The following is a 12030-nucleotide window of genomic DNA, read 5'->3' on the forward strand; positions in this document are numbered from 1 at the left end:
GTCAGGGAACCTCATGGGATCTGGGGGGCTGGGAGGTACGGGGGGTGGGGGGGAGGAGATATGGGCCTGGAGGGCAGTGGGGGCGGCTGTCTCTGTCGCTCTGTGGGCCCCCCCACTCTGCCAAGAGGCCCCTGGGAAGTTGGGCATAAGGCCTCATGTCCTTCTCTGAGCACTCAGGCCTCGCCAGACCCGCGGGCGCCTGGCGGGTCATCCGAGCCGTGTTTACCAGCCCAGCCAGGCGCTTGCCTGGAGCTAAAGATAGCAACCCTGCGAGTCCCCTGGTAGGCGGGTGGGGCGTGCGGGAACCCTGTCCCAGCCTGCTGGGGGCTGCCTCTGCAGAGGGGAGGGTTGGACCCTGTGACCCCACCTCACCCCCAGCCCCGGCCTCCAGTCCCTGTGCCCACTGGGTAACGCCTGCCCAGGGTCCTGGGGGAGTCCGATCTCACCTCCTCCGGGAGGCCTTCGGGGATCAGCCTATAGTGGCCTCCAACACTTCCGGGAATGGAAGTGAAAAGCGTATATTGTGCAGGACACATTTTTGGAAGCCCATGCACCATTTTTTTTTTTAATGATACACATTTATCATAAACTTTGGGAAAACCCCCTATGCGAAATGTGAGGGTTTCAAAAATTTTTTATTTTTGGCACCAAAATAAACTGGTCTTGTACTTCTCCAGGGACTTTAAAAAAAAAATTACTATTAGAAAGGCAGATTTACAAAGATAAGGAGAGACAGAGAGGAAGATCTTCCATCCACTGGGTCACTTGTGAGTGGCTGCCACAGCCAGAGCTGAGCTGATGCGAAGCCAGGAGCCAGAAGCTTCATCCAGGTCTCCCACAGGGATGACAAGGGCAGGAACCCGCCACTGCTAGAAACTGCCATCAGGAGCCAGAGCTAAGCTGAGCGCTGGACCCCAGTGGGTGGCGGATTAGGGCATCTCAGCCATTGTCGGCTCAGGCACTGCCTGGAACATTCACTCATGTTAAAGAAATATCTAAGGGCCTGGCGCTCTAGCCTAGCGGCATAAGTCCTTGCCTTGCATCCGCCAGAATCCCATATGGGCACTGGTTCGTATCCTGGCTGCTTCATTTCCCATCCAGCTCCCTGCCTGTGGCCTGGGAAAGTAGTGGAGGACGGCTCAGAGCCTTGGGACCCTGCACCCGCGTGGGAGACCTGGAAGAAGCTCCTGGTTCCTGGATGTGGATCAGCTCAACTCCGACTGTTGTGGCCACCTGGGGAATAAATCATTGGACAGAAGATTTTTCTGTCTCTCGTTCTCTCTATATATCTGACTTTCCAATTAAAAAATATATATTTATAAAGCTTCATAAAAGATTCCTGGGGCACCTTACCTCGGCTTCTCTCAGTGGGGTCTGTATTGGTATGTTAATTCTATTTAATACATGTCAGCCTGTCATTTTCCAAGTCTGTTCATCAGGAAACATTGAACACCCCCAGTGGGCTATGGCCCCCGGCTGGGGTGGGGGGACCCGGGTGCCCTGTGCATGGATGGCTTGGGTGGGGGAGGCGAAGGGCTGAGGCCCTTAGGGCAGGCCGAGGACAGCCAGCAGTGGGTCAGGCAGTGAGCGGGCACTCCCCGGAGCTGCTGCCACCCACACGGAGGAGGGTAGGGGCACCTGACCCCGTGGGCGTGGTCGCTGCTGTGGGTGTTGTGTGTGGCTGGTGGGATGGGCATGGCCAGGACCTGGTGGGGATGGGCGGTGCTTGGGGCAGCGTGCTGGGCGCTCTGGATCCCCCAACCTTCTGGAATTCCAGGATTCTGGCACCTCTTGAACTGGACTCCAGTCTCCTGCCTTCCAGAACATTCTTTGTTTCGGACAGACAGAACCTTCCTCGGGGGAGGGAAGGGGTGCGCGCGAGAGAGACAAGCTCCGTTAGCGGCACCTTGGGAATTGGGTTCTCGCTAACCTTCAGGGGTCTTTCTGTGAGGTGGTCGACCACCGCCTGCAAAGCCTGTGTCCCCTAAGCGTGCCAGTTCGTGTCCCGGTTGCTCCACTTGCCATCTAGCTCTCTAATGATCCTGGAAAAGCAGCAGAGGATGGCTCAAGGGCTTGGGGTCCCTGCACCCACGTGGGAGACCCTGATGAAACGCCTGGCTGGCTGTTGATGGTGACTGGGGAGGGAGCTGGCGGCTGGAAGATTTCTCTCTCTGTTGGACAGGGGGTACGGGCGCAGGTATCTGTGGATTTGGCAGTCTGCAGCACGTCTCCTGGCCCACGCCACGGCCATATCTGTGGATTTGGCAGGCACCAGTCTACAGCACGGCTCCTGGCCCACGCCACGGCCACGTGGACCCTCTTCTGTCCTGTGATCTGTGGCCCTGACCATGGCTGCCCCTTTGTCCCTTCCACGTGGGCCCTGCAGCTCCCGCCAGAGGGCGCCGCAGCCGCGGGAATGGGTCCAGCCTGGACGCCTCTCTGAGCTAACCCATCTTTTTGGGGTCCTCTCCCGGCACGTTGACCCCTGGCTCCCGCCTCGTGGCACCTCTTGTATTTCCTCCTTGCTGTTTCAAACAGCTGTATTTTCGTTGTATTTGAAAAGCAGCAGGGAGCAAAAAAAAAAAAAAAACCAAACAAAAAAAGAGAGATCCCTGGGCTCGATTACACCCCCAAATGGCTGCAACCACCAACTGGGACTGGGCTGGGCTGGGCTGGGCCAAAGCTGGGGGAGCCAGGAGCTCTGTGGGGGTCTCCCACGTGGGTGGGTGACGAGGGACCCCGGGACTTGGGCCAACCCCTGCTTAGTCACTTCCCCCCCGGGGTGTCAAGGCAGCGACCATTGGCCCCGGGTGCCTGCCCACAGCAGGGGGTTACTCATGGCATGCGGTTGACCACGCACCACGTGCCCTGCCCCATTTTAAGTCCTGGGGTTCCCGTCCCTTCTAGCCCGGAGCAGCTGCTGGTGGGAATCTCAGATCCGAGTTCCTGCCAAGGTCTCGGGGAAGGTGGGAGCCGCCACCTGGCTTGCTCGCTCTCTCGGCCGCATGGCTGACCTGGGACGGCCAGAGGCTGACGGTCACCTCATGGACCTTCGACCCAGGCACGCTCACTGCTGTCCACTGCATGGCGCCCATGGTCGATGCTCCCCGTGGCCCGAGGAGGCCCTGCGACTCAGCGCTCGCCCTGCTGCCCCAGGGTGTTAGCCATTGCTCTGTAAGCTGAGCTCCACCTTAGCAGCTCTGCCTGCCAGGTCCCGGGCAGCCCTCTCCACCAGCCACCTGCCCTGGTGAGTCAGCACCCGCCCCGGCCAGGCCGGTGCTACGTGACTGCCTGGAGTTAGTCAGCCATAGCCCAGACATGGGCGGGGCGATGGACGTGTCCTCAATTTCCCCCTTCATTCCATCCCTGGGAACGCCAGCTTCCTCACGGGGTCCTGAGTGACCCTGGAAGTCGGAAGTTACATCTCTTGGCCTCAGTTTAACCCCTCTGTGCAATGGGCCCACTATAGCATCTCCCTAGCCCACAGCACCCTTCCATCAGCTGAGGGTGGAAATGCAATGATGACCTTAAAATCTTGAGAATCAGTTCAAGCCGACCCCATAAAACAAGGGCCTTCTTCCCTGCCTCCTGCTCCCGCGTTCTCTACTACTGTTAGAATCGAGACTTAGCTGGCCCAGTGTAGTGGCAGCCCTCAGAAGACTACATTTCCCAGCGGTCCTTGCAGCCAGAGCTGACAGCACGTGTCCCTAGGCCAGCCAATGGGATGAAAGTACATGTGCACTACCTCCGGCTCCTCCCCTTCAATGGGAGACATTCTCTTCCCTCCCCCAGGGCGGTCAGGCCACGTGGTTCTTATGGAATGGCCCGAGATGGACGCTGGAGAATTACATAATAAATATTTATTATCCTTCCAAAGGCCATCACTCCAGGACTCTGGCCCCGGGAGTCCAGTGTGTTCCATCTCCAGAACAATCCATTGCCTAGGCAGTGTCCCTGTGGGAGCACAGGTCCCTAGCTCCAAGCCCCGATCCTCCACTGCCCACCAGACAGGGCAAATCCAAGGCCCCGGGCCCGAGGTCCAGGGGGCGGCCACTGCTGTCCGGTCACTCCATCTGCTGCGTCGTCGTGTCCTCGGGTCCCTGGGCTTCTCGCTGGCCCCACATGTGATTGTTCATTCCCAGCTGGACCATCTGAGCGTGGTGGATGATGAGTGGTTGCAGCCCGAGGCTTGGAGGAGGGGGTGCCGGTGGCGCCGGGGTGGGGGGCGGCGGGAAGCCCACCTGCCCCAGGTACTGGGGCAGCAGGGGTGGAGGTGGTGGTGGTGGCTGCACAAGTGGAGAGAAGGCAGCAGGCCACGTGGGGAAGGGAGGCAGGGGTCCCATGGGTCCCTGAGCCCCGCCGGCAGGTGCACCCGCGCCCAAGGACATGTGACTTGCAAAAGCGGCATGCAGCTTTTCTATTTGTGCCTGCAAGGACATGTAATTCTGGATGTAGGCGGAGTAGCTGCTGGTCATGGCGGCCACGCTCTGCCGCTGGGCCTCCAGCTGCTGGTTCTGCTCCTGCAAGGCCCGGGAGTCTTGGTCTCTTCTCCACAGATCCTTACGCTCCTGGAGCGTCTTGGTGCTGAAGGTGTTGGCCACAATCTTGGCGAAGATCTTGGAGTCCTCCCTTAGCCACACCACACTGGACAGTATGCTGACCGTGTGAGGGGCCAGCTGGGCCTGGGAGATGCCCTGGGGCAGGAAGGGAATGACACAGTTCTCCCAGCCTCGTCGTGTGAAGGAGTTCATGAGGGCCTGGCCCACCTGGTGCAGGCCCTGCTGGCAGTCGAAGTTTGGGGTCAGGAGGAAAATGACGAAGGCAGAGTGGTCGATGGCGTTCTGCACGCAGCTCAGCTCACCGTGCCCGGGCACTTGAAAATTCTCACAGAAGGTGGCACCGTCGGGCACGCCCAGGGACTCCAGCTTGTCCCGGACGCGCACGGCGATGTCTTCGTCGGCTTTGGCGTGCAGCACCACGAAGCTGTAGAATTTCTGCTCTGGTTTACGTGGGGCTGGAGAAGGGGGCGTGGTTGTGGAAGAGGAGGAGGAGGAGGAGGAGGTGGAGGAGGAGGAGGAGGAGGAGGAGGGAGGAGGGAAGGATGTTTCGGGGTTACAGGAAGCAGCTGGGCATGGCTCAGTGTCCTGGGACTTGGAATGTCCCACAGGCTCCTGGAGCGGCCCCTCCTGTTCTCTGGGGGAGCTGATAATTTGGGGGGGCTCCAGGCTTTGCAACGGGATGGAGCATGGAGTTGCAGGTGAGACCTCGGTGCATTCTACAGGGTAACTGGTGCTAGCTTCCGGAGCCGGGGAGGTGTTCGAGGCCGGCTCCAGGGACGGCTCAGAGAGACCCACATCCCGACCCTGTGGTCCCTCCTGGGGGTTGGCGGGCTCCACCGAGGGTGGCCAGCTCATCTCCTCCGGCTCCTGGCGGCCCACGGGTGGTGCCTGATCAGCCAGGGGCTCGGCACCCAGGCTGCCAGGCGGCCCACGGGGCCCACGCCGCAGGCTGGACAGGTGCACGGTGGGTGACCGGCTGATTTCCAAGTGGCTGCCCAAGGAGCTGGGGGTACCAGCGCAGCCGGGAGTGCCCGTGGAACGCAGGGAGCAGCCTCGACTCCAGCCGGATGGGTTCTGGACGGGGCATGGTAGACTCCGGGAGCTGGGAGGGAAGCAGCTACGATCGGAACGCAGGGGAGCAAAGCTACCAGGGTCCTCAAGCATGTCCCACCCACACTGGTGCCTGGCTTCTTCTCGGAGCTGCCCCAGCCGGGGATCGTCCCTGGAGGCCAGAATCTGAAGAGCAGCCTGGTACGCCACATCCCGCGTGGAGCTGGGACACAGCTTCTCCGCAGCCAGCAGGTGGTACAGACGGGCCACTGTCCAGGACACATCCGCCAGCAGCTCTTCCTCCTCCTCCTGCTGCTCATCCCCAGCCTTCACAGCGTCCACCTCCACGCCAGCCCAGCGACGGGCCACTAGCCGGGCCACCACATCGTCCTTGAGGGCGTCCAGGGAGAGCCTGGCCTCTGTCTCCTGACCCAGCTGCAGGAGCACCATGGCGTGCAGGAGGTCAGCCCCCCGACAGCTGGGCCGCAGGATCTTCAATTTGTGCTTCAGGAACAAGAGCTTGTCCTGACCCGCAGCCCGGAGGATGTCGAAGGCCCCAGGGAGCGATGGGACCGAGCAGGCCATGGGCACCGGAGGGCGCGGCCTCGGGCGGCGGGAGAAGCTGGGGATGGGGGAGGCATGATCTATTGTGCCCCCCCGCTGCTCGCCTGGCGATCCCCCCTAAGCATTCATAGTGCCAGCTCCTGGCGGGGAGGCGGGATGGATCTGTGGAGAAAGCATGGGACAGGCGGTGACCTGTCAGACAGATGGACACAGAGAGATGGCGTTTTCCACCCGCTGGTTCTCCTCCATTTTCCACCCGACCGGGCCGGGCTGAAACCAGAAGCTGTCTCGGGGTCTCCCACGTGGGTGACAGGAGCCCAAGGATTTGGGTCACCTGCTGTTTCCCAGGGTGGCCAGGAGCGATGCGGACCAGGATGATGGCAGAGGCCAAGGGCAACATCCAACACGACCTGAATCACGACCCCAGGCGGTCCACAGGCGGGGGCGGGGGTGGAGGGCGAGGGGGGCTCCCTGACCTAAACCAGACACTGACTCATTCGTCGCTCACGTCTGTTCTGACACAGTCCAGATTCTGTGTGCATGATAATTCAGGATTTTCAGAAAATACCAACCCCTTCTGGGTGAGCTCACTGGACCCGGCCAGCTAACCCAGTGAGGCCTGCCTGCAGGGCGGAGGGGGCATGGCCGGAGGTGGCCAGTCAGGAGCTGGGGCGAAGGAGGAGCACCCCGCCAGCCCCGGGGCGGAACGGGCTGAATGCCCAGGAATGAGGTTGATATGTCAGACTAGCTCTGCCTGCTTTTGTTTAAACGCAGCGCTGGGAGTGCGCAGTTTCGATTCTCCGCTCCAACCCATGATTCTAGGCCCCTCCTTGCTGCTCACCCGGGGCAGGCAGTAAGTGTTGGCTCCAGGAGGGTTTGGGCCCCCCAAGTGAGAAAGGCCCGCCCCCCTGTTCCCCCCAGATGAAACTCCCTGCTTGTAGAGTCAGCCTAGCCCAGCCCTGACTGTGGCAGACATTTGGGGAAGTGAACCAGGGTCCTGGGCTCTGTCTGCCTGCCTTGCAAATACATTAAAAATAAACATGATTAGGGGCATGGCTGGGCCTACCAGGAACATGGAGATGGCCCCACCTCCCGGGAGCCACCAGTCTGGAAGCGATGCTAATGAGATGTAGTATGCAAACCGGGACACACCTGCTATAGGCTGTGGTCCTCCCCGGCACAGCCGGGCCTCAGGGCCTTTGCACCTCTCTGTCCCTTCCCCAGAGCACTTCCCCTCAGATATCTCAGTGTCTCCCTCCAGGCATGTGGCCCAGCCCTGTCCCAATCAGCCTAGAACAAAAGCGACCCAACCAAGTTTCTCCACAGGGCTCATTGGTAGATATTATCTGTGGCTTTCTTTTGGACTCTGCCATTGAAAGACAGAGAGAGAGATCTTCCATCTGCTGTTTCATTCCCAGGGCCCATCTCCAACGGCCAGAGCCGCCGGCGGCCAGGCTGAGGCCAGGAGCCAGGAGCTCCACTTGGCTCTCCCCTGTGGGTGAAGTCCACTGCCTGGCACGTGAGCAGGGAGCAGGGCGGGAAGGGCAGCAGCCAGGATGCCACACTTGGATTTAGGTTGTAGGTGACACAAGACGTTGCTTAACCTGCCATGCCATGATAGTAGCCTCTTAGAATCTTTAAAAACAATTTTTTTTTTTCAGGCCTGGCAGGGTAAGCAGAGTGGCTAAAGTCTTTGCTTTGCATGTTGCAGGGTCCTATCTGGGCGCTCCGCTTCCCATCGGCTCCCTGTCTTGGATTTTATTACTCATCGCACACGCCCGCCCGTAGGCAGGTCTTGCACCCTGTCCCTCTGTCCACTGGATCCGCCCTGCCTGGACCTCAAGCCACCCCGTCACCCCACCCTCTCCTTCTCCACGCGTCTGCCCCTTGCACACCTCCAGGACAAGGTCCGCTCCTGGCACTGAGGGACAGGGTGCCCAGTTCTGCTACTTGGTGGCCCAGCTCATGGGGTCCGGCTTGGGCCACCGGGGGGCAAACCAGCAGACGGAAGACAACTCTTTCGCCTTCTCGAAAGAAAGAAAGAAATGTAGGGGGGAAAAAACATAGAAACATGCGCTGAGGGCCCTGTCGCATGATGGCGATTAGACGTAGGGTCCCTGGTGGGGTGTCTAGGTTAGGTCTTGGCGTGCGGGGCTGGGGAGGGCCCCAGTCCTTGGGCTGGGCCTCTGACACCTCAGCCTTCTTTGCGGGCTACTTGGCTCACTTTGAATATTACCTGGTGGCCATGGAAACATGGCTACCACTTAGGGTTCGAGTCCCGGCCACAGCAGTTCCTGGCTTCTACACTGGAAGGGCAGCAGGAGGTGGCCCAAGCCCAGAAGTTCTGGCTACCAATGTAAGGAGACCCGGATGGAGCTCCGGGCTTCCTCCCGGCCTAATCCCAACTCTTTTTCTTTCTTTTTATTCGAAAGGCATAATCATATAGAGAAAAAGTGGTCCACTGGTTGACTCCCTAACTGGTCAAAGCGGCAGGGGCCGAGCCAACCCAAAGCCAGGAACTTCTTCCAGGTCTCCCACGCGGGTGCAGGGTCCCAAGGCTTTGGGCCGTCCTCCACTGCTTTCCCAGGCCACAAGCAGGGAGCTGGATGGAAAGTGGAGAAGTCGGGACACGAACCAGCACTTATAGGGATCCCGGCAGGTGCAAGGTGAGGGTTGAGCCGTCACGCCAGGTCTGCTAATCCAGGTTCTTAGAGTCACGTGGGGAATAAACCAGTGGGTGGGAGATCTTTCCCTCCTTCTGTCACTCTGCCTTTCAAATCCATAAACAGGGCCCTATGCAGTAGCCTAGTGGCTAAAGTCCTTGCTTTGTATGCTCTGGGATCCCATATGGGCACTGGTTCATATCCAGGCTGCTCTACTTCCCATCCAGCTCCCTGCCTGTGGCCTGGGAAAGCAGTGGAGGACGGCCCAAAGCCTTGGGACCCTGCACCCGCGTGGGAGACCAGGAAGAGGCTCCCGGCTCCTGGCTTTGGATCAACTCAGCTACAGCCGTTGTGGCCACTTGGGGAGTGAAGCAGTAGATGGAAGATCTTCCTCTCTGTATATCTTCCTTTCCAATCAAAATAAATAAATCTTTCAAAGGAAAAAAAAAATCCGTGAGTCCTTCAGAACCAATAACACCGTGGGTCAAGCAGACAAGCCCAGGGACGTGCCGAGTCACTGCGGGCAATCAGCAAACACTTAGTCAGCATCTTAGCAGCGAGTCCTCCGCAAGTCTTTCCAGGAAACGGAATGAAATCTGTGTTTATTTGGTGCAAAATAACCTCTCACTCTCTTCCCATGCAGTTTCTTCATACCACATTTGCATAGAGAGACTTTTGAGAGATCACTTCATACACAGGGATTTCCAAAGTCTCAGGCACCACAATCAAAGTGTCTTTCAAAAACAAACAACAGTGGGCCTGGTGCTGTAGTGTAGTGGCTGGAGTCCTCGCCTTGCATCCGCCAGAATCCCATAGGGTCACCGGTTCGTGTCCCGGCTGCTCCACTTCCCATCCAGCTCCCTGCCTGTGGCCTGGGAAAGCAGTGGAGGATGGCCCAGAGCCTTGGGACCCTGCACCTGCGTGGGAGACCTGGAGGAAGCTCCTGGCTCCTAGCTTCGGATTAGCTCAGTTCTGGCCGCTATGGTCACTTGGGGAGTGAACCAGCAGGTAGAAGATCTTTCTCTGTCTCTCCTCCTCTCTGTGTATCTGCCTTTCCAATAAAAATAAATAATCTAATAAAAAAAAAAATTGAAGGCAAAGAGAGAGCTTGCACTGGCCTGGGCTGGGCCAGGAGCCAGGATCTCCTCTGGGTCTCCCACATGGGTGGCTGGCAGGGACCACAGCACTTGAGCAGTCACTGCCACCTGCCCAGACGCCATCCTCTGAGAGCTGGACCAACCGGGGAAGGCCCAGGACACAAAGCAGCACTCGGGACACAGGATGTGGCGTTGTGGTCAGAGACCTCCCAGCTGTCTGTGAGCCCCACATGTGCCGTGCAAGCAACAACCCCGTTTTTGCAGACCCCAGATGCAACGCCTGCTGCCCGTTTGAGTGAGTGAACGGGCCTCTTGAGGCAGGTGGAGGGAAGCTGGCTCCATCCGCCACAGTGTCCCTTAGTCCAACCCCCTTGCTCCCATCCGCCGCGTTAAGGGGGGCTGTTTGCTCTGTCTAGCGGTGGAAACAAACCCTGGGCGGCACTGGACAGGTGGTGGGGATTGGGGAAGGGGGAACCCGACTCTCAGCATGCCACTGCCTGGCCAGCAAGCAGCCCAGGGGGAAGCCAGGACGCGCTGGGAATGAGCACCGGATGTCCCTTCTCCACTTACCCTGGCTGTCCGTCCACCCCGGCGCTGCTCCCCTGAGCTCGGTGTGTCCCTGCTGGGGTCCAAAGGTTCCCGCGCGCGCTGCTGGGCTGCTGGCGCAGACAGGCAGAGGAACGGCGCCTCCTCTTCCGTATCCTGCGGGGCACCTTGCGTGCCCAGGACGGGCGGGTCCACTGGTGAGGTCACCCTCCTTCCGGGGCCTGCCCAGCCCGGCTCAAGGGGAAACTCCCCGACGAGGCCCGAGACACCCCCTGACCCAAGCCCAGGGTCGCCTCCGCATGCTCGGGGTCCGCGCCGCAAGTTGGGGCACGCACTGTTTGCTGCGCGTGGAAGTTAGCAAGAGGAACAAACTTGGCGGGTGGGTGGGGGTGGGGCTACAAGTTCACAATGAGGTTAGGAATTGAAAAGAGAGAGAGAGAAAGCAAGAAAGCAAGCAAGAAAGAGCAAGACAGACCAGGGAAGGTGCTGCGTGGGGTGCCAAGTCCAGCCCATCCTGGGTGGGCGAGAGGGGCTGCAGGGATTAGAAATTTTGGTGATTTTTAAATTTGGGGAGGGAGCCACAAACTATATGAGCTTGCAGCCAGAAGCCAATCCAGACAGCAATAGCAGGTGCATGCAGTCAGATGCAGGGGTGGCTGAGCAACCCCGGATGTGGGACACGCATCTTGCTCTCGCCAAGTCTGCGAATCCATCTTGAAAAACAGGTGTGTGTGTGGGGGGGCGGTTCTGGCACCTGCTATAAGGACGACAACCTGCAGGAGCTGCTTCTAGGAGGTCCTGGCACACAGCATACACTTACACACACATATGTATTTAAGATGTACTTATTTTTATTGGAAAGGCAAATTTACAGAGAGCAAGAGAGACAGAAGGAAATATCTTCCATCTGCTGGTTCATTCCCCAAGTGGCCACAATGTCTGGAGCTGAGTCAATCTGAAACCAGGAGCGTAACCAGGCGCTCCTCTGGGTCTCCCACACAGGTGCAGGGTCCCAAGGCTTTGGGCCGTCCTCCACTGCTTTCCCAGGCCACAGGCAGGGAGCTGGATGGGAAGCAGAGCAGCTAGGATCCAAACCAGTGTTCCTATGGGATACTGGCACATGCAAAGCAAGGACTCTAGCCACTGGATTATCGTGCTGGGCCGTTTTTCCTTCTTTTTTTTCTAATGGCAACTTAAAGCACCCCTATGACAACAACTTGGAAAATACTCCATAGACGCATCTCCCAGGTAGCCATCGGTGGAGATTTTAGAAAATAATGCCAGAATAGTTATCCCGCAGCTGGCCCCGCAGCCCCAGGGTCGGTCCCTGCTCACTAGCAACAGTCTGACTCCAGGTGGCTTGCCCCTGACACCCCTCGCTTAGGACCTGCTAACCCTGGTTGGGGAGGAAGTGCAAGGCACAGACACCTATTCTGGTCCCTCCTCCCTTCCCCCTTTGGAATTCAAGGTCCTGAATTGCCCCCTTTGCATTAAGCCAAGGCTGATGGTCACCCAGCCTCTGCTGGGGCACAGCTGGTTCAGCCACCACCT

General features: G+C 58.9%; 1 protein-coding gene across 1 annotated transcript; it reads right to left on the minus strand.

Annotated features, from left to right (window-relative positions):
- Positions 1-3845: 3845 nt before the first annotated feature.
- Positions 3846-10586, minus strand: TICAM1 (toll like receptor adaptor molecule 1). The gene is made up of 2 exons (XM_040990663.1): positions 10504-10586; positions 3846-6335 (listed from the first exon to the last, which is right to left on the minus strand). The coding sequence occupies exon 2, from the start codon at positions 6192-6194 to the stop codon at positions 4065-4067; it is 2130 nt and encodes a 709-aa protein (XP_040846597.1). The 5' UTR covers positions 6195-6335; positions 10504-10586; the 3' UTR covers positions 3846-4064.
- Positions 10587-12030: the final 1444 nt, after the last annotated feature.

The sequence above is a fragment of the Ochotona curzoniae genome, unplaced genomic scaffold (genome assembly GCF_017591425.1).
Source record: "Ochotona curzoniae isolate NIBS_2020 unplaced genomic scaffold, NIBS_Ocur_1.0 contig_605, whole genome shotgun sequence".
NCBI lineage: Eukaryota > Metazoa > Chordata > Mammalia > Lagomorpha > Ochotonidae > Ochotona > Ochotona curzoniae.

Excerpts from the sequence above, each read along its gene's own strand:
- TICAM1 (XM_040990663.1), bottom strand. The coding sequence starts at position 6,194 with ATGGCCTGCTCGGTCCCATCGCTCCCTGGGGCCTTCGACATCCTCCGG.